General features: G+C 39.6%; 1 protein-coding gene across 1 annotated transcript in view; it reads right to left on the bottom strand.

Annotated features, from left to right (window-relative positions):
• Positions 1-2,282: 2,282 nt before the first annotated feature.
• Positions 2,283-25,907, bottom strand: part of SNX4 (sorting nexin 4) — a 33,883-nt gene continuing 10,258 nt past the window's right edge. Inside the window, 12 exon segments of the mRNA XM_051787873.1 lie at positions 2,283-4,155; positions 4,539-4,653; positions 5,998-6,143; positions 6,881-6,980; positions 8,234-8,323; positions 12,123-12,188; positions 13,671-13,732; positions 15,236-15,308; positions 19,895-19,950; positions 23,962-24,009; positions 25,071-25,220; positions 25,297-25,435. Of these exon segments, the coding sequence (XP_051643833.1) occupies positions 4,108-4,155; positions 4,539-4,653; positions 5,998-6,143; positions 6,881-6,980; positions 8,234-8,323; positions 12,123-12,188; positions 13,671-13,732; positions 15,236-15,308; positions 19,895-19,950; positions 23,962-24,009; positions 25,071-25,220; positions 25,297-25,435 (1,093 nt within the window). The 3' untranslated portion in view covers positions 2,283-4,107.

Raw genomic sequence — 25,907 nt, 5'->3', positions numbered from 1 at the left:
CAGGTATTATCATTATACTGTCATTAGTATTAGATAGCTGCCTTTGACAGCCCTTGAAACTTCCTTACCTCCTGTTACCACCTCCCTCCCTTTTTTTACCTCTCCAAAACAAGGACCACACGGTGCTGCTTTCCCCTTCTCCTGCACAGCCCAGCCTCCAGGTACAGAAGCTTTCCACCTTTATCCTCTCCAGTTCCTCCACCCATTCCATCTCTGCTCTCCCTCCTGCCTGTTCCCTGTCTCTTGTCTTCTCCTTACTTCCTCACCCTCTTGTGCATCTCTCCTCAAAACAGGAGGAGCTTCATATGCAGCTTAACTCCATCCTTGCCTGTCCAAGCACAGCACCATCTCCCCTTATCTCAAAAATACTCTGTATTTTCACTGTCTGGAGCTGTTTTTCTCCAAATCCATCCAAAATCCTTTCCAATTTGTCTTTGTTTCATGTTTTAGATATCTTCTACAATGAGTCAGAGCCAGAAGATTCTTTTTGAAGAAAACACAGCATTGGGAAGGCCACTCCAGGTAAACCATTCAAAAGCAACAAAAAAGGCAGCGGGGGAAGAAAGGGGGAAGTTTCTCTGCATTTGACCCTCCACAAGTCAGAATCGTGAAATCCTTTTGGTAACACTGTATCACACCAAGAAGAACCAGAAAACAGCAGCTAGCCTCACAAACCTTAGGGAGATAGCCCTGCCCTGAGACACACAGCTCTGCTGGGGAAGTAAGTGGGAGCCCATCAGGCAGGAGCAGACATGGGCTCTGTGGCAGCAGCAAAGCCACTGCTTACACAGGCAACTGCTTTTACTGGTCATGCACAAGTATTTTGTGTTTGCATTGGTCACCAAGGCCTGTGCGCCAAGTTTCCCAGCTCCCATTCCGCTTGCTTTCTTTCTTTGCATTATTACAGAGCAGCCCTGTAATGGGGGATTTTATTACACCTTGTCCCTCCCCACAGAGCTCTGGAGGCAAATACAAGACAGAGGCACCAGGGATATGGAGAACAGGGGTACAACAAAACAGGGGTCGGAGCCCTGCCCTGCCATTGTATGACAAGTGTGGGGAATTAAGACTACTTCCTTCCCTGTAATCCTTCAGGCAACATTAGAAAGTGTTTGTCGTTTCTCGAACTAAAATGCACAAAGGAATTTCAGTGGTAGGGAGAGTGACACAAGAAAACAAGGTCTCCCATTGTCAGATGCAGTGCTCCCAGCCAAGCCAGCTGCTCCGGGACTGCTGCATGTTTGGCCACAGCCACCACTTTCCTGCACCAGGCAAACTCCTCAGTGTGGACACGAGCACCAGGATCTGCTCTACGCCTGCCAAGGTAGTCCCTGCACACAGCTGCTGGGTTAGCACTGCTTGGGCTGATGTGCCAGATACTGAAACAACACAACATTAAAAAAAGAGTCCATAAAACCATTTCAGCAGGCTCCCTCACCCCAGCTACATTTCAGGAGCAGACAACAGTAGCAACTAAAATGCACTGACATGTCAAGGTCCCAGCAGTAATGGGAAAGGTCAGAGATGGCATGAGCAGTGATAATCCACCCAGCAAAGCTTCCTGGGACAGGAGTGACAGGGGCAGCAAATCAGATGATCCAGGCAGGTAAACACATTCACATACAAACATTTTACTAAGATGGAGTTAAAATGGTCTTCCTTCCTGCTACTGTTCTCAAGGCCTCCCACCAAATTTTGATGTTTATGGGGTAACTGAAGGAAGCTCACTGAGGCAAAGTGGAACAAGTCACAGGAGTTAAATCCACACTGTAACTGGAAAAACGCACATTTCACAAGTGTACATGTGTCACACGGGCACTTTTACCCACATGGAAACAGCCATTAACTAGCTGGTTTCACCTTAAAAAGTTAAAAAGCTAAGAGGAGAAACCTTCACTGTTTGCCAAGATCCCCAAGTACACACATCACATGCAATGCTTTTCTGGAAACACAGAGGTAAAAGCAATAAAGATATTGCAAATTATCCTTAATTCGCCTTTCACCCAATTTCTGTCAAACAATGCAAACTGTTTTCAAACACGTCTTCTCCTACCTAGGTGAAGATACACATGAAATTCAGACAGCTGACTTGCAACAAGCATCTAATTTTGGCCTTAGCACTACGTTCTTCACCTAAAAGACAAGCTGTGCACAATTTACTGAATTTTAAACCCAAATTTGGAGGCCACTTGAGAGCTAAGATGGACAAGAACTGATTAATCAAACAGCAGTTTTCAGAACTGGAAGACAGTGCTTTCACAAAAAACAACATAACAAAAATATCAAAGACCAATTTTATTTATCTTTTTTTTGGCACAAAACTTACAAGAACCATTTTGTTCCCTTCTTAAATTTAGTACAACTAGCAAGGAAAAAAAAAGGCATACTAATACATTTAATGAGCTGTACAGCAAGTGACGTGTGGAAAGAGGCACCAGAAAGATCTACCAAAAATCAAAGTGCATGAAAAATACCTACTCTGAGCGCCTCATGGTATTGTATTAAGGCACCACTCCTTTAGAAGGTTTACTGAATACATCAAGTGTGCAACTTCTTGGTTTGGAATGTAAGAGTCCTTCAGCCTGTATCGGAACCAGGTACTGCGACCTCTGCATGGAACAACACTTCTCCTTGTAAATGTTAAATGGAGAGGCCTCTTCCTGCCCAACATCATCTCTCAGCCAGGTGTGTCACTGTCATATGCTTTGAAAAAGCCAACACAGGTTATCAGAGTGACCAGCATTTTACTTCAGAGTTTTAAGCTGTAGTATGAATTCTTTACAATGGTTTTATAGAAAAGAAATGCTGCAGAGACAAAAGTAACATGGGACATATCAGGAACTACATTTAGATAAGTTTTATCAAAAGAACATGTAAGCACTTTCTGGAGTATCTCTTAAAAAAAAAAATCTGAGTAGTGTTATAAGCCAGAATAATTAAATACACTTTTCAACAGAATATTACAAAGCTTTCTCCATGACTAGCAATCAATTCTGACAATTCCACAAGACTTCAGGAACTTTCAGTACGGATGTAGAAAAAGCCCAATATTAGACAGTAGTGATTTTCATAATTAGAAACATTTAATGCAAATACCTGCAACTGCAAATCATGTCATACAGGTGTGTATATACACACACACACACACACATTGAAACATCATTACAAGGGCCAAACAGACACCTTGGTTCATTGTGGATTCTGCACATTACTGCTCTGAAGTACTACAGAAGCTGCAGGTTTTTTATTTCAGCACCTTCATTAGGAACTATTTGTTCAAGAACCAAACCACTTCAGTCACAAGAAGGTGCCACAGGCCAGATTCACATCTAGTGTAAACAGGTTCCAAACAACCAAACAGAAGTTGCATCTGCTTCTTACCAGCTTTGACTTTGGTTTTGCTGCTCAGCTGGATCACCAGTCTCCTTTACTTGCAGAAAGAAGTTTAATAAGAAATCAATGCCCGTATCAAAACTGAAGTGGGAACCAGTAAATGCAGAATATTGTTATCAAACCACTGTACAACACCTCTACTGTAGAGAGTTTCAAACATCTCAGGAGCTTGAGACTGCTTAACCTGAACTCTGGAAAAGTATTTTTCTCTATGGACATGCAAAGGCATTTAAATATGAACTCTAGGAATTACAATATTTCATTTTTTGTCCTCTTACGGTGTAAACCTCGAGAACACAACTGTGTGCCCCATTATAAAACCAAAGAACCCTTGAGCATTAAAAATTCTAAACAGCAAGGGCTGCAAAGAAGGGCATCTGGAAGTGATCTACACATTACAGAGCATGGTGTTTCACAAGTCTCAGAACAGTTCAGTTCATACTTGTTGGGATAAGTTTCCCTATACCTTTGTCCCAATACAGAGCTGTAGTTTTCAGTAACTCTTTAACCCCTGCATTATTTGCTCCCACATATAAAACATGCCACAGAAGTGGCAGTCAGGGCTAAACATTTAACAACATGTCCTTTTCATCCTTTATTAACAATTACATTTATTTCATGATTTGTATGTAAGTCATGTAGCAACTTAACATTGGTGTTATATACTGTGCTTCCATTCTCTGGCACTTGGAGGAGAAACTCATTTCCAGACAATCACATCTTGCTGAAGCATTCCTTTGCATTTGTCCAAACTTGAATTCCCTTTTAAAAAAACAATTAAAAAATCAATAGGTGGGAATATACTTTATTTGCAAACCTCATCCACAGACTTTCTTCTACAGAAGACTCTACAAAGAAGTCCCATAGAACTTCACACAAGAATAAGGCAGAGACCACAATGAAACTGGACCACAAATGTCTACTTTATATATACATATCTATATATCTATATCTATATATATATATATATACACATCAACATTAACATGTCACTGAGTTCAAGTGGGATGGAATATGTGGGAGGTTTTATGCTAGTGATTTCCAATCTTCTGTGACTGCCACGTTCCTAGTTATTGAAAGTCTGCATCTGTCCCCCTGCTGATATAATAAATATACTGGCCTGGCCTTTCGCAAGCCAAACGTACCTTTTTGCACATGCTAATCTGCATAACAGCATAGCTTATAAGTGCCTCCTTCAAATCGTGATTCTTTTGCTCCTTAAACCGTTCAATGTCAGCCCAGGCACTTTTCACAAAGTCTCTGAAATTAAAAGCAATTATCTCTGTTAGTAAGTGTTTTAAGTGTTCCATCCTCAGCTCACATTCCTTCTTCTGGACTCTCAGCAGAGCAGCTGTGTTTGACAGAGAGTAAACCAAGTCCTGCAATTATTATGTATCCTTCGGTGTCCTCATTTAATAACTGGTACTACTACCTAATTCTCCATCTTATTCTTAAGGTTTTTAACCTAGAGAATCAGTTTCACAGGACACATTAGGATGTTTGTTTGGTGGGGTTTTTTCCCCAGGAAGCATCACTGCCATAGAAGCAGCGTAAGTCAGAATACACATTTTTCTTCAGATTCCTTTGGGGTAACTAAATCTTTATGCAGACGTTCAGCACAAAACATTGCATGTTTCTTTTTCAGTTGTCAAGTCAGAATCTTCATCTTCCCAATGTGAAAACTCGGGATGCAAGACTGTCAAGTACAGCAAACATGCAAATTTACTTGGACAATTCACTTCAGAAACTAATTTTGGTTTGGTGATTTGTGGTCAGGTCTCTTTAACAAAAATGGAGGCAGATATCTGTAATTCATACTTTCATTTGTGCTGGACTTTACATACAAGGCAAGTATTCACTTGAAAATTGCTTCCAGAGCTACAAAAGCACATCTCCAATACATCTGTCAAAATGATTAAGAAATTGCATTTACTGTTGTTTTGAACTATTCATGAACCAGTCTTATCTTTCCAGCTCTAACACTAACACATTAGGAGATACCACGTTTACCCCTTGTGCTATATGACAAACGTGCTTTGACACAATCACATCACCTTAGGAATGTTGGCTTCTATTTTTCATTTCTGCATTCCTGAAGAAAATGTCATTAGAGCACCAAGAAGCAGTTACTCAAACACAACTCACCAGAGCTTCTAATCTCTTTCAAACAGGAGTCAGTTGTCCCCCATATGAGAGGCTGCAGAACACAAGCTCAGGACCCATACACGTAAACCAAACTAAATACCATATTTGAAGCACATCAGCTTTTGAGCCTCAGCCTACTCAGCTGCAGACCCACAAGCCCACCTGCTAAATATATTACTAGTTGAACATAAAAGCATGCAAGTTAGCCATTAGAGTGGGCTCAGTAACTGGGAAAGTCATCAGGTTTTACATAAGCCATACACTCAGACCAGAAGCTAACTGCATGTACTGCACTTTATTTCACAACTTGCAGCTGACAGGAGCTTTTATAGACAGCTCATAAACACCAAGAATATATTAAAAACACTTATAAAATGCAAACACCTTCAAGAGCATCCAGTCAAGGACTTTTGCTAAGACAAGCCCTGTGTTTTCTTTGAGACAGTCAAGCCCATTTACCTGCCCTCCAGATTTTTAGACTTCAATTGCTCTTCTCCTTCCTGTATCTGCTCTTCTAGAACCTTTATCTTGGCTTCTCTCTGCTCAGGGGTTTCCTGCCCAAAGAGCTTGCTGGTCATCCCCTTCAGGGAGAAAGTTCTCACAGTCTACAAAAACAAAGACACACTAGATTTGGAATTCCTGAGCACAGCCACAAGACATCAGGTGATTTTTACTGGCATTTGTGCTTATTATTTGGCGGATTTTTTGCTTTAACTTCCATTTCATTAACTGGTAGGTAACTATGTTGGCTCACATTAGACCAGGCAAAGTGAGGAGGAAGTAATTTGATGTTCAAACTCTTTAAGGCTGATAAACTTTCAGAGCAGTCTTCCTACTGAATTAGGAAAGAAACTAAGAGAAAGAAAAGCCATAAAGGAGTTCTGTTTAGAACACTAATAGATCCAGAAGCAACATTAAGAATTGTAAAAAATTGTCAGTTACCATATCCAGATAATATTTTAGATAACATTACCTTCCATATAAAAGAGGCTAACACCACATATCAGTAACACCCACTATTCAAAAGGCAGAGGAAACCTTTTAGAATTCCCAAAATTTTGATCTTTAGGATAGAGTTGTCTGTGTTATTCTGCTCAAGTCATATTTACTGCAACTCTTTCTTCCTCAGTATTCAATAAAAGAAGTTTGGCACAAACAGCTTAAGTCACTAAGAACCAAGTTACTTTAAACCTCAGATGTCTAGAGCTCATATGATACCGCTTCTCATAAACAGCAGCCAGCATGCTGGTGCCATTTAAATGTCATTCTAAGTAACTTGGCTCAAATAAAAAATAAATTAAAAAAAGAGGCATCTTGGAGAAGAAAGTGGAAAAAGACTCACTCCTGTTGCCAGCTCCTCACACTGCTGTTTCTTAGATGTTAAGTCCTGTGCAGCCATTTCCAAATCATATTGCATTAGTTCATGTTTCCTGCAAACTGCCCTGAAAAGTAAGTAATGAAAGATCTGTCACATAATCCTTTGTTTTACTACATTTCCCTTCATGTAAATTTTACAAATGGCATCATGTCTTGTTTGTTTTTTGACAGGAAGCACCTCCAGTTATTTACTTAGCTCAGATTCAACAGCCTTATCATAGACTGTATAACTCTGCAAATGCTGTAGTTAAGCAAGCTTGGATCAAAGTAAATAAAGTTCTTAGTGCAGCAGCACTCTGCTCCTCTTCTTAGAATCATTCTAAGACACACTCAGCAATACAAGCCCTACCACCCACTTAAGGACACCACTGTAAAATAGTTTTATTCAAAATACATGACAGAAAAATCACACCTTTGACAAAAGGTACCTGGAGACGGCACCTGTCACAGCAGCAATCTATTAGTCAATCATAAAATTCCTCACATTTTATTTTTTAAACAATGAAACAAGAAACTGTTTCTAGATTCACACAGTGCCTTTCATCTGGAAAAGAGGAGTTTCCTCTGACCACCTGCACTAAGTCCCAGTCCTGTGTGGGCTGCTGATGCTTACATCCGTACTCCACTGCCGGATGCACATCCGTCTCCCAGGAGAGGCTACCAGTGCTCTGGGCTCCCACACAGCAGCCGTCACACTCGCCAACCCAATTCCCTACAGCACTACTGTGCCTCTCCAAGAGGTTCAGAGCCAGCCCTCTGAAAGCACAATTGCTTTAGGCAAAGTCTTACAGCATAAAGCAATCTGCTTTTGTGTCCACACTTGTAAGGGATGACTGCTTGACAAAGACTAAAGTAAAACAAAACCAAACAAAGAAATCAGTATTTACATGCACAAGACCGTACAGCTGATGAAAGTTATATTGGGCAGTTTGAAAGTTCCTAGAATTTATAATGGCTGTAGCAGTTCTGTTTGGCCTATCTCATCTGAAAGCTGAAGCTTTCAGCACATTGGGGCACTATTAGACCGGAAGCCGAGGAAACAGTGGAACCATAGGAATAAACAGCGTTTATTCTACAGTATACAGATTTTAACATTTGTCTTTTCACTATTAATTAGCTCAGTTCTAATTTGTATTGCCACTCACATGGCAATCAAATATGAGTGAGCAAAATAAGAGAGGATAACATGGAGACTCCACAACATTGAAATTTCCCTTTTTCAGAGAGCAGAAGAGGATACCAAACTAAATTCAACATCAACACAAAATTAAAAAAAAGGACTACAGCTTCCATTTGAGCTATAAACTTCTGTACATACCGTAGTGCTTCTGCATAGAAGAGATATTCTTTCAGCTGATCTGCATAGTGTTCCTCTTCTTCCAGAATGTCATCAATAGAAGCTGCATATCTAGGGAAAACCAGTCATAGTTAAATATAAAGTTGCTAAATTTAACCTTTAAGGATAACACATCCAGTAACAAGGGAGGACACATGTTTGACAGAAACACTAGTCGCAAAATAAAACAGTGAAGGATACTTCCAGAAAGGGTTTTTCCTTTGTTTTTAATTAAACTCTGAATCAGTTAATGCAAGCATTCCCGTAGGCCTGTTTCTTTGGTTGTTACTACAATCAATCTTTTGACAAGTACAAAATCTATCATAAGTTTCCTGCTGAAGATGAGGCAGTTTTTCTTACAGGAAAGAAAACCAATTTCTTCCTTTTCTTCATAGGCAGCACCAAGGCAAAAAAAAAAAGACATGGTGCAGAAGAAATCCTGGAAGGCTTAAAGCATTAAGGCACAGGAATGTGAACATGATATCTTCTGAAAAGTGAAGAGGCTGCTTTCATGGTTTGCTATTCAGCCCAAGTACCAGATAACTCACAGTGGTGCTCTGAACACAACAACATTAAGTCCCTTCAGCTCCTTCAAAGTCTGTTGCTTTGTCTGCTCTGTAAGTGCAGCATATCAATTCTGAGCAACAGGAAATTTAACCCTAAAAATCTGGAGTACAAGGGTTTGGACCAACTCTGCAGCTCTTGCATTCAATAAGAGTTTTGTTACTTAGGCCGATGTCTCCTAAAAATGGCAAAAAGCACTTTATTTTTCTAGTTTATACTGTTTGTTTGACAGTATTTAGCAGATTCTTGCTAACCAAGATGACTGTTTTGGACACATTTGCAGTCACAGGCCTACAGCTAAAGAGGTAACTGCATATCTCGCTTGGCACAGCAATAGAAATGAGACGCCACTTTAGCCCGTGACACAGGGCACGAGCCACTGGAGATAAGGAGAATGAATGAGATCCCACCACAAATACCTTAATCTATTCTGCTAACTCAGATTCTCAAGTATGTGGCAATCCCTTGCACATCTGCAGGCTCTCTGAACTGAGCATATGTCAGCAACCAGCACAATGTGACCCAAATGTGAATTACAGCACCTCTTGGCTTTCAAGTTTTTGCAAAATCCTTGAGTTTTTCCCTTTTTCCCTGTGCCTCTCCAGCAACTGGCTCTATGGAAGAAGTGGCAGCGTTTCACGCTGAAAGGGACCTGGTTACATGAATTTGATAAGTTTGCAAGTATGATAAGTTGTTTTGATGCTCTGCAAAATCAAAGACACAGCACATCCAGGAAAAGCCCTACCAAGGCTATTGGTGATGAATACACATAGGATATGAAGTGGCCAGCAACAGCAGATCAGTTTATATAGAAGGGATAGAAGAACAGGAAGAACAAGAATCCACATTATAAATCAAAGTAAGGAATAAGTCCAAACTTGAAAAACGTGTTGAAAAATACACTTGTTCTGAAAAAATCCTACAGCCACATAGGTCATAAATGGCTTACCCTCTCTATTTCTAGGTCCTGAAATGCAATAATTTTAATATGGTGGTTAAGATTTCTCAGGGCAGCAGATGGACCACATTTCCATTTCAAGTAAGATCTACATTTAGAGCAGTGCTAGAGCTCCTTGTGGCAGAACAACTTTCAGGGAAAAAAAACCCAACCAAGAAATCCCACCAAACAAAATCCTACCTTACCCAGACAGGGTTTTCATAATGAGCTTTATTTGAAAAAAAAAAAAAAATAGTAGTAAGACAAGCTACATTTCTGACTGCCTAAATTTAGGCAAACCAGAGAAAATGTTAAGGAGAAATGCTGCAATAAGTTCTGAAGGTACCTAACATGTTCTCACCCTTCGTGGGAACTGTCAACTAAATCCCTGTTTTACTTTAGACTGGTTCCACCTGTAATGACAGTCTTGTTGATGCAGAGATAAAGGGTCACCCCTTAATAACATAAAGGACAGAAATCAAAGGTCTGGCATTGTTTTCTTTCATCTTTTAAATACCAGAATTATAGCCATTTACTCCAACTTTCTTAGCATACTCTGTCACTTTAGCAAGTACACATCCAAAGAGCTTTGGGATGTCTTCTCCAAACATTAAACAGTTATAGATCATACTAGACAATAACAACTCATAAGTTTAAATAAACATCTAGTAAAGACCACAGCATATGGGGTAGATAGAGAATAATTGAATTAGTCTTGAAGTTTAACATCTATATTAGGCAACCTTCTTGAAGTAGCTTTCTGTTGCAATAAACTCCTGCCTGATGTTATGGGAATGATAACTGAACTGGTAAGTTATACTTTCAAGAGATCATAGATATGAACCTTACTGGCAGGAGACCACATGGGTCATTGAATGAGTTCCTGAATCTCACAGCTGCTGCTTCTTGCTTGATTGTCACTAAGGGATTACTGTTGTAGGAGAGTGCCAGAGCAGATGAGATGACAGACAAGGAAAACTACCTCAGGCTTCATGCGGTGATTAAAGTTACCTAGAATAGCAGTTACCCACTGCCTTCACTCTGGATCTTTAGCTCTAACTGTGTTACAGACAGAAATATTAAATACTTTGGATGTGTGGAGAAAGGGTCAGCCTCCTGACTGAGAAGTGAGACAAACTCTTTAATTTCTAGGTGTTTGAAATCTTGGTGTGGTGTACCTGAACCACCAAAACCTACTTTTGATTCCTTAGCTCCACTACATCATGCCATATTTTCATAATCTCTTCAATTTTCACCTCTACTTCAATTTTTTTTCTTCTGAATGCAGAACACATTCTCCATTTCTTTATTCTCACCAGAGCCCTCTGCCTAAAATATATTATAGCTTTTCTTGGATGCAAACTACATTAGCCAAAACACAGAATTGTGAATAAATTATTCAGAGGGGCTCAAATTCTTAAAGATCTGATAAAACCAGAATTATTCTGAAGAAGCTGAGGTTGTGGCTCTTCAAACTCTTCCATTTGACAAGGCCAATAGCAACGGACAGCTTGATAACTTGACACCACCAATAACAACCAGGCAGTAGTACATATGTAAATCTGCACTGTAAACTAAACCTGATAACTTTATTTCCACACAAATTGCATTTTATCGGTAAAAATATTGTATGAAGTGTGAAACACCTTCCATCTCTTGCTGGAGTTGTTATTTATCTGTTCTGTGGGATTACAGAAGAGGAATCAGAGTGGTAAGAAATGCTGTTTCACTTACTATACATGACTACCTGAAGAGCAGAAAGCATGAGCCTATATATCACTTCTGTGAGCACTCTTATTTTGAAGGCTGGGCTTCGTATACTCTGCCAACTGACTCCACAGATGCAGAGAGGGAGGATTCTATGCAAAGAGGGAGGATTCTTTATTATATCCAGTCAGTGTTTGTTTCAAGTATCCACTGGAGTTTTGGTGCTGATTAATTAAATTTCTTAATTCTCTATAATCAAGTCCAAACCTGTGTACCACCTACTGCATGGTACAAATGGCTGCTATCAAAACCAAATGGATCTCAACAGGTCTGCAGTATATTAAAGTTGTATTCCACCAGTTTCTGGCATAGTAGCTTAAAAGAAAAACTGGAAGAAGTCCAAACACTTCTACAATTTCAAAATAATAATAAAAAAAGAAACCCCTTTGGTTCTCCTGAGACTTTTTGAGCTACTTAATACAGTATATGGATGCTAAAACTGTGCCTGCATCCAAGTCACAGAAACACTGTATACTTAAAAACAATGCACCCCCAACTTTCTCAGTACTCATATGTACTTTACGGTTGAGGGAAAAGAGAGGAAAGAGGGAGAGTTCCACATCTGGCTTACATCAAACTATCAGATATTCAGTCAGTACTTACACATCCATGTGGTGGCCAGCACTCTGCAACCCATCCCCCATCTCCTTTTCTATTGCACTCCATTCACTGTAGGAAAAACAAACGAGAAACAACATCACACATCAAGGGTAAAGGAAGTTAATAAGCTGCATCCTGTATACAGTTTCTTTCCAGGTGACACCTGAATGGAAACTGCCTCAAAGTTAGACTTGGCCAAACTGTTTTCTTTCTCTAAGGAGCAGCACTGACAATGTGGCGAGGCTATTTATGGCACTCTGTTAAACAACTGTCCCTAAAGCTCATCGTCACAAATATATTTAGTTTGAGATTCCTTTTGAGCAGAAAGTCTTGTTCAAAGAGCTGAAACTCTATTTAAAACAAATCACCGAGCACTCAATATAAATGGGGCAGGGGATACTGACAATGATGAACTTTCTAAAACAGATTTTGGTCTAACATACTCATCGAGAAGAAACTAAGCTTTCCAGACTCACAACACATCAGATAGAAGCCTCTCATTCCAAAAACCAGAGGGTGGGATTTGACTTTTGTAAGCATTTTACTTCTCCTGAGGCCATTTCATGTATGTTGCTGTTTTCATAGTAGACTGTTGTTTAGTTCTATTCATTAAAAAAATATCAAAAAAAGAGCAACTGTCTCTTTATTACAACTACCTAGTTATGTTAGAGAGATTATTTAGATAAAGAAAGAAACAGAGCTACATTAAAGATAAGAAAGAGACTTATTCTGGACATCCTGGCATGTACACTGCGATTTTAATTGTGTTCTCAGCTTTATGAAACCTTGTTGGAGTTCTTAGTTACAAGAATTACATCCACAACTCTTTGTACAAGGAAAAAAGGAGAGGTTCCCCTTATATTTCACATAATTTATATGTAATGCATCTATTCTGTCCTTCATTTTTTCATAAACATTCCACTCTGCTTATGTTGACATTTGTTTGTCTTTGTGTTATTACAGAACTACACCTAATTTCATTTTAAAACCCCCAGTGAGAAAGACATCTGCAATCCATTAACCCAGAGAATTAAATTTAGCACTTGAACAGTGTGTAGAAGCAGGAGGTTTCCCTTAACCAGAAGTTTAGATTCTTTAATTCTCCAGTGAGATGGAAAACTTGAGCATGCAATTCACTCATATAAATCAAAAAAAACGATTGGCAAATTCACTTTAAAAAGCTACTAAAATTGGATAGATATAATTGTTGATTTTTAACCAACAAAAGGGCCTAGAAGCTTTTAAGAGATAACTGCATGAAGACTGATGGGGAGTTACTTTCTGAAGAAACAAAATGCCAACGCAGCAGCAAAAGGCCCAAAGGTCTGGCATACAAAACAAAAAACTAGTCTTCCACTAGAGACTAAGCTCAGCAGATCTGGAGATCACTCTATGCAACACAGCAATCTCATTAGTACTGCAATACAGAGCTTTTCAATAGACAATGAAATGCTTCAGATACACTTTTCAGGAGCATAACAACATAACCAACAAATTCCCTTCTCTCTTCCCACATCTCTGTATGTATTTAAAAACTGGATGAACTCTTACCTGAATACTCTTCCATAGTTGCCATGGACTTTATAGACACCATATAGCCGGTCTGCTACCCTCTAAAATGTTTCAGAGACAGGTTTTGGTCATCAATATGAAGTGCAATTGCTTTGTGAAAGCCCACATACAAATTCCAAGCTAAAGCCCTAATGTTCTTACACAGGTAAACAAGATTAGGCCTAAATCTAATCTAAGCCACTACTGAAAGAAAAATCAACAGCATTCATTTCAGAAGACTGAAGTTGCAATCGAGGCTATACTGAAAAATTAGCATTTCAAGTATTTCTTTGGAAATTATAGGATATGCCTATGGAGACCATAAATAACCAAGTTCCCTTCAGTTTTTGATCAACAAATATAAGGCATCCTTTATCTGAATAATGCCAAATTTATATACACACTTCTTTAACTTATTGATGACAACACAGAAGTCCATCCTGACATCAAGACTGTAGAGAAATCTTCGGTAAAATTCTAACAAGTGACTTGATTTTTCCACCCAGCTCAGTGAACTGAGGGAAAGGAAATAAGCTATCCACTGCAGGACTTATTGCTCAAGCTAGATGTCATTTCAGCTGTTTGGAGTGTCAGTGCCTGCTGCAGCCAGCACTACAATGCTGGCAACAACCTCAGAAGAAAAGACACGTGTACGCTCTGAAGTGTGAGTTGTAATCCAGATAACGCCCTTGTTATTATGATGTACCACCAAATGAGAGTGAAGTTCTGCAAGAGCTACCACTGTTATTATGTCTGTCACAGCAGTAAAAAGGGAACATAAGCAAATTGCCCAACAGATCACACGCACACAGCCCTGGGAAAACAGGACTGTAGAACACCAGTGATTAATCCTCTCAAGAACCTCAACTCAACGGGGTAATCCATTACCATCCTCTCTGCTGCATAGCTTCCATCAAAAATTAAATCCCTGTTGAACTTACTAAAAAGTATCATGCTCTCATTATTGGAACTGTAATTTCCTATTTCCTTTTTGTGACTTTAGAAAAATAATAATCTTCCACTCTCAACCCATAGAGTATCTTGATGCATGACATTATTATTCTCATCATTAGAAAGACTATTATTCATTATAGATTGAAGAACAAGCCAAAAAAAAGAAAAAGCATACTGGGAAGCATACAGGATTCACACTACAAGCTCTGGAAAGCAAAGTATTACATGTCTGACCAGAAAACTGATATTTTGGGGCCCTTCCCAGCCCAGACATCCAGCAAAAGCAACTCATTTGCTGTGCAGAGAGAAGCAGACACCTCAATTCTCTTTGAAACACCCCCCTGTGATACATGGTCATCACAGGAGAGGGCAGATTAGCAACATGCACTGGCAAACTCAACCACTGTATCTGGAACTTTTCCCTCTCCCAGATCTGTACAGTCAGTGCCCCCACCCCTTGCTGTCTCCTGCTCCACACTCCAGAGACAGACTCCCTCAGGCAAAACTGCCCTCGTTCTAGAACACATACACCACTTCTCTTGACTAAACAAGAAATACTGCCTTATAAATAAATCATACTATTTGTCACGACACACATGGGAAATACTTACAGCTCTGACTCGCAGAAGGTGTGATATGACAGACTGCAGTTCATCGCTATAGTGTTTTAGCTCAGTAAATCTCCTGGGAGGAGGAAACAGATAGTACATCATTAGCCATCATGAAAGCAAGCTTTCACAGCATGCACGACACAGCCACAATGCCACAGCCAGGGAGACGGAGCCTGGCCTGTGTTGGAGTGGAATTAGCTGAAGACTCCCAGAGAAGGGACTGCAAAGTTTAATTCCCCCAAAGCGAACAACCCAGGACTTGCATGACTCCTATTTTTTCATATGCAAATGTTGAAGGTTCAGATCAATTTAAGAGATAACATTTTATGAAATAAAAGCAGTTAGCTGAAGTTATTGCATCACTCTTTTGCTGTTTGTTTGGTTGTTGGTTTTTTTTTTAATGAGATTTATAAAAGCAAGGGTTAGTGAACAGGAAAGCTTCAAGTAAGTACAGAGCCGAAATCTTCTGAAGCATATTTCTTAATACAAGCATGTTCACATTTCTGACCTGGCAAAGATACTTTACTTTCAAGCTGCCATCTAGCCAATTTTGTGCATAGCTCTTTAGGAGTTCAAGGAAGCATTCACAATTCCCACAATTCCTCTAAGGCTAATCAATACAGTAACTGTAGCATTATATACGAAATCCTATTGAGACTTGTACCTGCACAGGAGTCACGTATGGCTAAAAGCCATCAAACCACTACATCTTAACAAGGTACCAGACAGGTAACCCCTTGCAAGTGACCATGTGCACACTGCTGGCCTGTCACTTCTGAAGAAGAGGCATTTTATCAGCCAGCTCAATTAAGCCTTGGAGGCAGTTTAAGCTGATACCTTTAGCTCACGCTAATGACTTTGCCACAGCCTTGCTAGTGACAGGTAACCAATTAAACCACAGCAACAGCCTCTTGTGTACATGTAAACCCTCCCTGCTACACACAAGTCTAACTCATGACCTACTTTGGTACACAAAAAAGTATTTATTTCATCCGGGGGGAAGCCAGAAACAGCTTTACTTAAATTTCTAAACAATGATCTGAAAATAAACACAGAAGAATGCAACTAGAATTAAAGAATGGGAGTCTAAGATTAGCCTTCCAGGTTGATGTTGAAGAAGGAAAAAGAAACTTCATCCCTCCTCCCATCACAGGCACACAGTCAGGCTTTGTATTTCAGAACAGCTTGTACCCAAGAGGTCTTACTAAAATGAGTCGGGTCACTTGTTTTGGGTGACCAAGTATGAAATTCCAGGGTTTTTCATTTAACACCTCTTCCTCCCCTGCCAGGAAGTCTTCCCCTAAAATATTCTCATCCTTACATTCAGGAAGTAGAAGCTTTATTACAGTTTCTAAGATTTGTGATTTCCAAGAAGCATCTTTTATAAGATTATGACACACACAGGGTTAAATACATAAAAATATTTAAAAGCTAGCAGAGAAACTGTATGGGAAAAAGAAATGTAGTCATTGATCTGCACAGTGGGATTTAGAGAGCAATCTTTTCAGTTTACACTTTATAAAATATGCACCAGGGCTGCATGTCAGACAGCTGCAGACACGTACAGTGAAGATACTTGAAATAATTGAACTAAAAACAAAAGATTAAAAAGCATGCCTTCAGCTCAGGAAGACTCCCCTTTCCACTCCAGAAATTTATAATGAAAAGTTTTATTTATCCTGCTTTGTGGCAAGAAATCTTTTAGGAATGCTGTAACTCCCTGAAGGCAAGAGTCAGGAACCTAAGAAGACTTTCTGTATCCTGGAATCCAGCAGAAATACCTCTTCTCCCTTACAAATTCCTCTTCCATTAAAAAATAAAATAATTTTTAAAAATTACTACTTCTGAAGCAAGCTGTCTTTTTTTTACTGTCTCAGAAAAGCATAAACCAAAGTGCTGCTATTTTTCCCCACTGTTCTGTGAAGGTTGAAAATTTTAAAAACATAATTTTTTTGAAAATCTTTTTAAAAGGTGTTGCAGATCAAAGATTTCTTTCTCAAGTATTTGCTTAAGTCCTACTCATTGTTCATGTAAAAAAATTTACATAATTATAATGTAATTTCTAAACTGAGTTCAGTGAGGCACACAAAGGGATGTTTACTTTCCAGTGCATCATAACAGTAGAAATGTGAAACAAGACAGTTTTGGCACTCAGTAACTGAGGCTTTTTTAAATAGCACTTTTCACTTGGTTTTACTGGTTTTACAATATTACCAACAGTCTCGATACTTAATTGAGCTATTAAATAGAAACTGGGACACAAATGAAGAACTGATCGATCACACTGGTGTAGGAGCACCAGCAGGTCTCTTAAAAATATCTTTTATGACACTGGAAAATAAGAAATTTTGATTTACAGTATACAGCACTTCAATATAAGTTATTTACTCTGTGCATTTTACTTGGCAGTAAGGGCAGTGAGGGCAATGCATCTCTCCTGTTTTGTGAAGGAAGACACTACAAGAACAGAACTGTTCACTAAAGAATAAGCCACTTGTCTGAGTAACCAGACAAAAATAAAGGAGAGCTACTTAAAAAAAGTCTGCCTTAGGAAAAGATTTAGTGTTTTCTAAAGAAATCTTTCACATCAAAAAAAAGCTACTTTTTTGATTAAAGCCCAGAAAGAGAACAAAAGGATGGGCACCACGAGGCCAAATCAAAGAGGTCTGCAGTAGATACAAATTTACCTCTGAGTAACCAGAGCACCATATTTTTATCACCATTTAATTCCAACATTAAAAATATAAATTGCTTCCCACAGGAGAAGGTTTAGTCTCCAGTCTACACTTGACCTGGAGGAGCAGCCTTGTTCCAGCTGTGTGGAGCTCCTCACATTGCTAAGCTGAGGGGTGCAGCTCCACAGCACCACAAGGCAATGCAGACTGGGAGCTGCACCTGAACCCCTCCTGCTCCAGGAACCTAAAAGCCTACACCCCACACAGCAGTCACACCTTTTGTTCAAGCAAGGTGAGCTTGCTGAACCACTTCACCACCCAGCCAAACAAGCACCAAAGGTAATGCAGAGGGGCAAGGCATCATATTCCAGGCAGCTCAAGCGTGAGTGTGCTGGGCAGAGCAAGGCATTATCCCTCCTGTTAAGAGCCACACGTGCTATGGTAAAAGGCTCTCCCTGAATTTATAAAAACAAACAAACAAAAAAACCAAAACACAAAAACAAAAACAAAAAAAAAAAGCCCAATGAAACAAAAACCCTCAACTTCTGCTCATCAGTTATTTGTTAAACAACTTGTATCCCCCAAATCAATTTGGAAGCTCCTGTAGCTGGCAGAATACAACAAAAAACATGTGCCATCTCTCTCAAGCACTGTGAAGGCTCTACCGAGACACAGACACCTGGAACTGGTTTTGTTACAAGCCCTTTCTCATGTTTTCCTTGTATTAACTCTTTTCCTGCTTTTTAACAAGCCACTTCTCACAACAGCTTTGTTTTCTGAAACACTGTTACCTCAAAAGACAACAAGATATTCCTTAAACAATCTTGCCCACCTATGCCTACAGTCAGATTTCTGGGAAGGTTTCCCTGCTGTGAGAACAGGAAAAGCTAACTCCTATCATCCATAGAGGAAGATGACTGAGGATGAAGCATTCGAACAAGGGGCCAATTTCACCTGCAGGCACAGAGAGAATTTCTGTCTTCCGATCTCATCCATGAATGTTGCATTTTATATTAAACCCTGGCTAAAAGCTTCCTTGCTGCCACAGAAGGCTGTAAAAGCAAGCACAGTAAAAAATGAGAGACTGGACCAATTCACAGGTAAGTCTATAAAGAAGTTCAGAAAGGTATGTACCCTCTAAGATCCTTAATACAGTACACAGAGATTCTATGGAAGTACAAAGGGAAAAGACAACAGAAAGTAGTCAGGCACGTGGGCTCTCCCTAAATAGCGTCTCCTATTGCCACTGCTGTACAGCAGATGAACCCAGAAGGGCACTTGGTAAGGGTCTCCTTGGCTTATGGATGGCAAACAGCAACATCTTTTGGCTCTACTGCTGCACACTGATGTTTCTTACTATTGCAGAAGTTCTCATTTTACCCTTCTCACAGCACCCAGGGTGTGATGAACCTCCCATTACATACCCTGACAATTCTGAGCAGTTTTTCCATCCAGCAGATTGCTCTAGTGTCTGTCCCAGAGCTTCCTAAACTGTAACGGAGCTGAACTGACCTCTGGACTTCCAAAAGCATCTGTGAAAATTGGCAGCTTGAAGGGAACTATGAACAGCAACACTGGGGTGTGTGCATCCTGAACTGTACACTAGCAGACTTTTGGAAAGACCTACCATCAATCTGTATTCTGTTCACACTTGGAAAGATTTCTTTGCAAACAATTATTAAGAGGTTCTTTTGCTGAGTCTGGGTTTGGGGTTTCTTTTGTTGCTTCCTTTTAGTCTAGCAAAAACGAAATACTCGTTTTGCATAAAGTGATGGAATTTTTCTAAATGTTTCCTGCTTCTAGAAGCAGGATTTATCAAACCTTTTCACAGTACCTCCTTACTGGGCTTCTGTTAAGATTTGAAGTGCAGAAAGATAATTTTTCTGTTCTGAATTTACACTGAAGAGAGAGAATATTCTGTCACCTGAAGTTATAGATGTAACTGAAAAAGGGAAAGGGAGGGAAGAAGTATGTGGAATCTTACTTGTCTGGGTTTTTCACTCTGAATGTTGCATTAAGAGCTTTTAATCTGGAATCTGCCTGAAAAAGGGGAAAAAAAGCTTTGTTAATTTAATGCAATTAAATTTCAGTGACAAAAAAATTCTCAGCCTTTGGCAGCACCATTAGAAAAAAATCCTGCCTTCCTGGCATATTTAAATCTTCAAACATTGAACAAGTTGACACTAGCTGCCCTGCATGTCAGATATTTTTATTAAAAAGTAAAAAAACTAAGCTATTTTTATGAATATGATGTAAACAGTAACCACTAAAATTAAGCTGGTATAATCCAAATCCCACAAAAATAGTCCCTTCTTAAAATGCAGCACAAATCACGGAGTTAAGATACACAACCCTGCATTCTTTTTAGATGAAGCAATTAGGTAACATAAGACCATATGGACAAGCTATTTTATATTTTTCAAACCAAATAAAACCAGTGGTAGAGTGACCTCTATATGCTCCTTATTACTAGGAACAGTTCCCCAGTGAAATCAAAATCTTATATATGGTGTTTCCTTATTTTATGACTTGCTTTACAGAAAATATGTAATTTGTATATCAGAATAGAACCATTTTAATGCAATGTTCTTCTCTATAGTAGAGCATATATAAATCTCTACAGAATAAAGTTCAATACCTAATTAAAAAGGTAATTGGCTGCTTTAGTTTTTGAGATGTTGGTTTACCAATGACTGCAACAGCAGTATGGAACCTTGCTAAGGAGGTGGAGGGGTTTTTTTCCAGTTTAATTGAATATTAAATTGTGCAATGGGTATTTACTCTTAATAAGACACCAATACAGATGAGAGATCCCAGCCTCATCCACAGAGGTCCCACATCACTACAACTCTTCATTTCTATAATGCATTTTATACAAAGCTCGCTCAGGGCCCATCTACACTGCAGGAAAACTCCAAATCTGGGTAAATGGTTGGATTTTGCTTTTGATCAAAACATCCTTCTCTCCAGTAAAAGGAAAATAAACAAACACACCTTGTGAGGTGTATAGATTTCCTACAGTGTACTCTTTAGCTAACAGGCTGTGCCACAGCTGCAAGCAGTGAGTTACTTCAACAGTACTTGTTAGTGCTGGTATATGACACAGGAATATTTTGTGCACTGTTACAGCCAACTTAGGGCTTGAAGAGCTATTTTGAGTTTGACAGTGAAGGGAATAGAGCGTTTTCCCAAACCAAGAAGAGAGGCCTTCCTTTAGGGCCCTTGTAATAACCTCTACAGATGAGACAGGCACAGTTTGAGACTGTTTCACCTCCTGCTGCATTTAGGCTGAGCAGAAGATACCCCATAACTAACCTGGAGAAAGGGAGGCTCAGCGGGCACCTTAATGCTCTCCACGACTACCTCAAAGGAGGTTGTAGTGAGGTGGACATTGGTCTCCTCTCCCACATAACAAGCAATAGGACAAGAGCAAATGGCCTCAAGTTGCAACAGAGGAAGTTTAGATTGGATACTAGAAAAAATTTGTTTACCAAAAGGGTTGTCAAGCATAGGATGAGGCTGCCCAGGGAAGTGATGGAGTCACCTCCAAGTTGTTTAAAAGGCATGTTGATGTGGCACTCAGGGACATGGTTTAGTGGTGGACTTGGGAGAGTCAGATTAACTTTAGCTGTCCTTCCAATGACCAAACCATCAAAACAAAACATAGTCCACAAACAAAAAGGTAAGTGAACAAAACCCTCAGGACTGACTGACACGGGGAGAAAACTGTTTCACTGATACCACTGCGTATGACACTTCTCTAAGAGTATCTTGCAAAGGGAAGACAAGGTAGCACAGGGAAGCATGTTCCAGACAGTGCAAGGAACACAAAATCCTGCTGGAACTCCAAGTCTCAGCCTTCATGTTTATTCAGAGTCCTTCAGGTGCTTGTATGGTCTTGGATCTCCAACAAGTCAATACACAAGCCAGTTACATTTTGAGTTGATCACACACACCCATGTGTACTCCTCACACATCCTCTCACAGTACAAACATCACCTGGATACACTGACATTATCAGAGTCCGTCCCTCTACGTAGCTATTTCAAAAACCACCGTATTTATGTTCAAACAGCAGTCACCAAAGCCACTGAGTTGGGACAGCATGCACATTCAACAGGTTTACACTTGGAAAGGATCACTTCCAAACCTACAGCTGCCGGGCAAGCTTTTTGTCTCTTGTCACAAAACATGTAGCACTCTGAAGAAAGAGTTCAGTAAAGCCCTGTCAGGCAGGAAGTACAATCCTGCCAACACTCAACCATCTAAGTAGGGCTATTTCCTTCTTGCCAATCGCAGCACAGTAACTCCCACACACCACTTTTGAGCATTTGCACCAGAGTTGAGCTTCTAGAAAAACATCTGTCCAGTCTTAAAACTGATTTAAGACTAATACACACAAGCATTTTAGAGATTAACTCCCCATCAAATGAAGTACAGTCAAGGAGTTTTCAGACAGTTAATTCCTACTATGATCCTATAATCATTTAAGTAAACTAAAGAGAGAGGGGAATTTTCTCTTTCCTAAAGGAAGGGTTAAAATCCCAAGTGACAGATCCCTTGAATATAAAATTAAGTGTTGGGGAGGGAGGGAGGAAAGGCATAATTTAATGATACAGTTGGCAGAATAAACAAAGTTTCCAACGTCAACACTGAGCTGTAACATACTACACTGCATTAATGCCCAATTTAAAGTTTAGTTGCCCTGGTTCAAACTCTTTCACACATCCTGCTTTAATGCAGAGGCAACAGCAACACATAAACCAGTGGCCTGATTACCGTCTAAGACATTTAGGGAATAGAGGTTTTTCCTCCAGTGTAGTGATAAATCTTGAGGGTTTATTCTTTAGATGTAGAATAAAGGAAAGATGCTCTTTAACAGGCTTTTGAAAAAGTTATTTTTCTTTCCTAAGGAAACCGGAACTGTAAAAGGGAAACACTACACAATCAAACCTAGAAGGAAAGCAGGACTTGCTCATCTGTCATTTAATCTACAGTGTGGTTTCAGGTAGGCAAACAGTCTCACCATTCTGCTATGAGTTTTTACACACCCCTGTGTGCACTCCTGAACATACCCTGCCAGTACAAACCTTCTGAACTGCTATGAGAATAAGCTGAAATAAATATGTACTGACTAGGAACACACAGCTCCAGAGCTTTACACTGTTTGCACTGTGAATACCAGCAATATTCAAAACCTACTGTGATGGAAGAGAATTATTGCCAACTTAAGTTATCAACAGTAAGTGTCAGTATCAAAGCCCCTTGGACACTGAGGATAAGAGCACCAGGGATTTTCTTTAGCTCTCACTATTTAGAATAATTCTTCATAATCCACCTAGTTTTCAGTTGTGATTTCATGAGGGCAGATCACATTACAATGAAACAAAAAGCTCAGTATTTGTCCCCATACAGTAACTCTTCCAGACACAGCCCAGCAATCTATCAGCTTCTCAGATTCTTGACCTGTACAGACACACGACCTTTGATCATTTATTCCTGCAAGTCTTCCACCAGTTTACCCAGCCATGAACTCAATGATGTCAATGGGGATAGTATTACTCCAAGACAAATTCTATTAAACAGTTAAGGGGCACCAAATCCGTCTGTCTTAGTCCCTTTCAGCAACTTCTCCTAGTAAAGAAGTCCTACAATTCAGACCTCTTTGCTTACCTTTTCTTTTTTTTGACATCTTGCACCTCTTACCAGGCTAAATCTGACACCCACCTTTAAATTGATGCTAAACTAAAGTGACAACATAAAAAAGCAGTGCTATGGGCTTAAGTTCATTACTTTTAAAGCTTATAAGGATCATAATTCTACATTTCTAGCAGAATTACACAGGCACATAGCAAGCCTGCTAGAGAACTTAACAACTGCAATCCTACCTATCACGTGCAAAGAACATCACTGTTTTTTGCAGTTACAAGTATACATAAAACAATGCCTTTAACTCATTCTCACAGCAAACAGCCTTTCATAAATAGCCTAGAACATGTTTGCTGGAATATGTCTGTGTCACAGCAGGCATGAGACAATTACAGTAATTACCTTTAACTGAAATCCAGTCTCATTCACCATTTCTTTCCACCCACCTTCCTAAAAATACAGGAAAAGAATGTTCAGTTAGAGTAATATAAGAGTGCTGTAGCTTTTGCAAGTCCCTATTTGAGAGCCTATATCAAAAGAGCTTCTCCTGTAAGCCTGCCTTCTGCCTCAGCTACCCTTCCCATTGTCTTTCCAAGATTCTGGGTTAAGAATAACAAATCATTATGTTGTGCTTACATACTAATCTCCCCCCAAAATGCTCTGCTCTTTACTACTCAATTACCTCATTCTATCAAGTGGGGGCAGGAGCCACACACCTCTGTCTAAAGAAGTAGCTCAGCTCTTTAGAAAGAAGGGTTGCCTTTGAGATTATCAGCAGCTGCAAGGACCTTTGCAGCTTGAGGCAAAGTGCAGAGAACATACAGGTGACAAGAGTTTATGTGCACATGCTGTCACCTGGCTCAGGTGTAGTGGTTGGTTTTCTGCTGTTTTCAGCTCCTATACATTGGTTCACCTACATACTATTCTGTGCTGTGGCAAACATAGCTGCTCAGTCCACCATTTGGGAATCTCTCATCAAAGCACAGAAAAAAGAAGAGCCATCCAGCATCTCCTAAAGTTGAAAGCTGCAGAATGCATTGCTTCAGCTGACAACTGGACCACAACTTTTGTGACAATGATCATGATCCAAACCGCAAAGCTACAGAAACTATGGATATCCAGAGAGTGAACTGGAAGCCAGTACTGTCTCTGCAGCCAGCAGCACAGCATGCTTACTATTTCAGCTTTAGTCCTGTGGAAGCTTTCCCAACCAACATGCATTAAGTTCCCAATATGCTGTTTCAAAGTGGTAGAAATTCTCTCTTAGCAGCCTTAAAACTTGACTGGAAAAAAGTCATAAGGTACATTAGAAGCACAACTGTACAACTGCAGTGGGCTGTTAAGAAACTTTTAGCTGGACAAGTCTTTTCCACCTCAAGCTTATTCACACTGTCTATCCTTCCTCCCGACATAGAACAAGCTATGGGTCAATAGAAGGGAAGAAGAGCAAAAGAACATTATCTTAAATAAACAACAATCAAATAATGTATTTAGAAATAACTCTACTATACCTGCGTTAAAAATGAATAAAAGATTTTGTCTTGGCAAAGAACAGGATGTGAAGCCACACGTAACAAGAAGTTTTCCAAACCAATTCTTCTCCTTTCCACAAAATCTGGATCCATGTTATCTGCTGATAGCTTATGCCAAACAAAGTCAGCCTGGTTAAACAGAAGAGTGTCAATAGTAAATAAATAACAAACAAAACAAAGCAAGCTGCAGCCTCAGCTTCCTTACCCTTTTTTCTGGCAAAGGTGGAACAACAATATGCGGGTAAGTAACGGACAAATAATTCCTCAACAACTCAAATTCACTGTAACGTCGCCACAGGGACTCCACTGGTGCACATTGTCCCTCGCTCTGGGACTCAACAGCTCTGAAAGATAAAGCAGCAAATTTGAGCATTAGTAAGCTATCACCCACTCCCTCAAACCAGCAGTACAGATAGAGCAAAGGCCCCAAGAATACTACTGATTACTGCATAACTTGCTCATAACCTAAAGGAATCTTAATTAATTTCACGTCTACATACTTAACGTAAAAAATATTTGTAATTTCTGCCTGATAGCACTCAAATTTTTTAGGAGCACAGGAAAAGTCAATGCATTTACACACCAAAAACGAACAGGTAGATCACAGTCAAGTAAAGAGTCACACAGGTGACTTAGTTCACATCACAGAATTAGACATATTTCTCTTGGAACAATGTTAGGCTCCAAATCAGCACAGTTTCATAAGCAGCTGAAAGATACAGAAGGAATTATAAGAAGGAATTTGCTATTCAGTGGGAAAATCTTCACTTCAGAGGATAAAAATTGTCTTGCATGCAACAGCTAAAATACTTACAA

The sequence above is a fragment of the Manacus candei genome, unplaced genomic scaffold, assembly GCF_025592945.1.
Source record: "Manacus candei isolate 608988 ecotype Guabito, Panama unplaced genomic scaffold, ASM2559294v1 h1tg000023l, whole genome shotgun sequence".
NCBI lineage: Eukaryota > Metazoa > Chordata > Aves > Passeriformes > Pipridae > Manacus > Manacus candei.
Note: the sequence above shows the minus strand (reverse complement) of the source record. Positions and strands in the feature narration are given on the sequence as shown.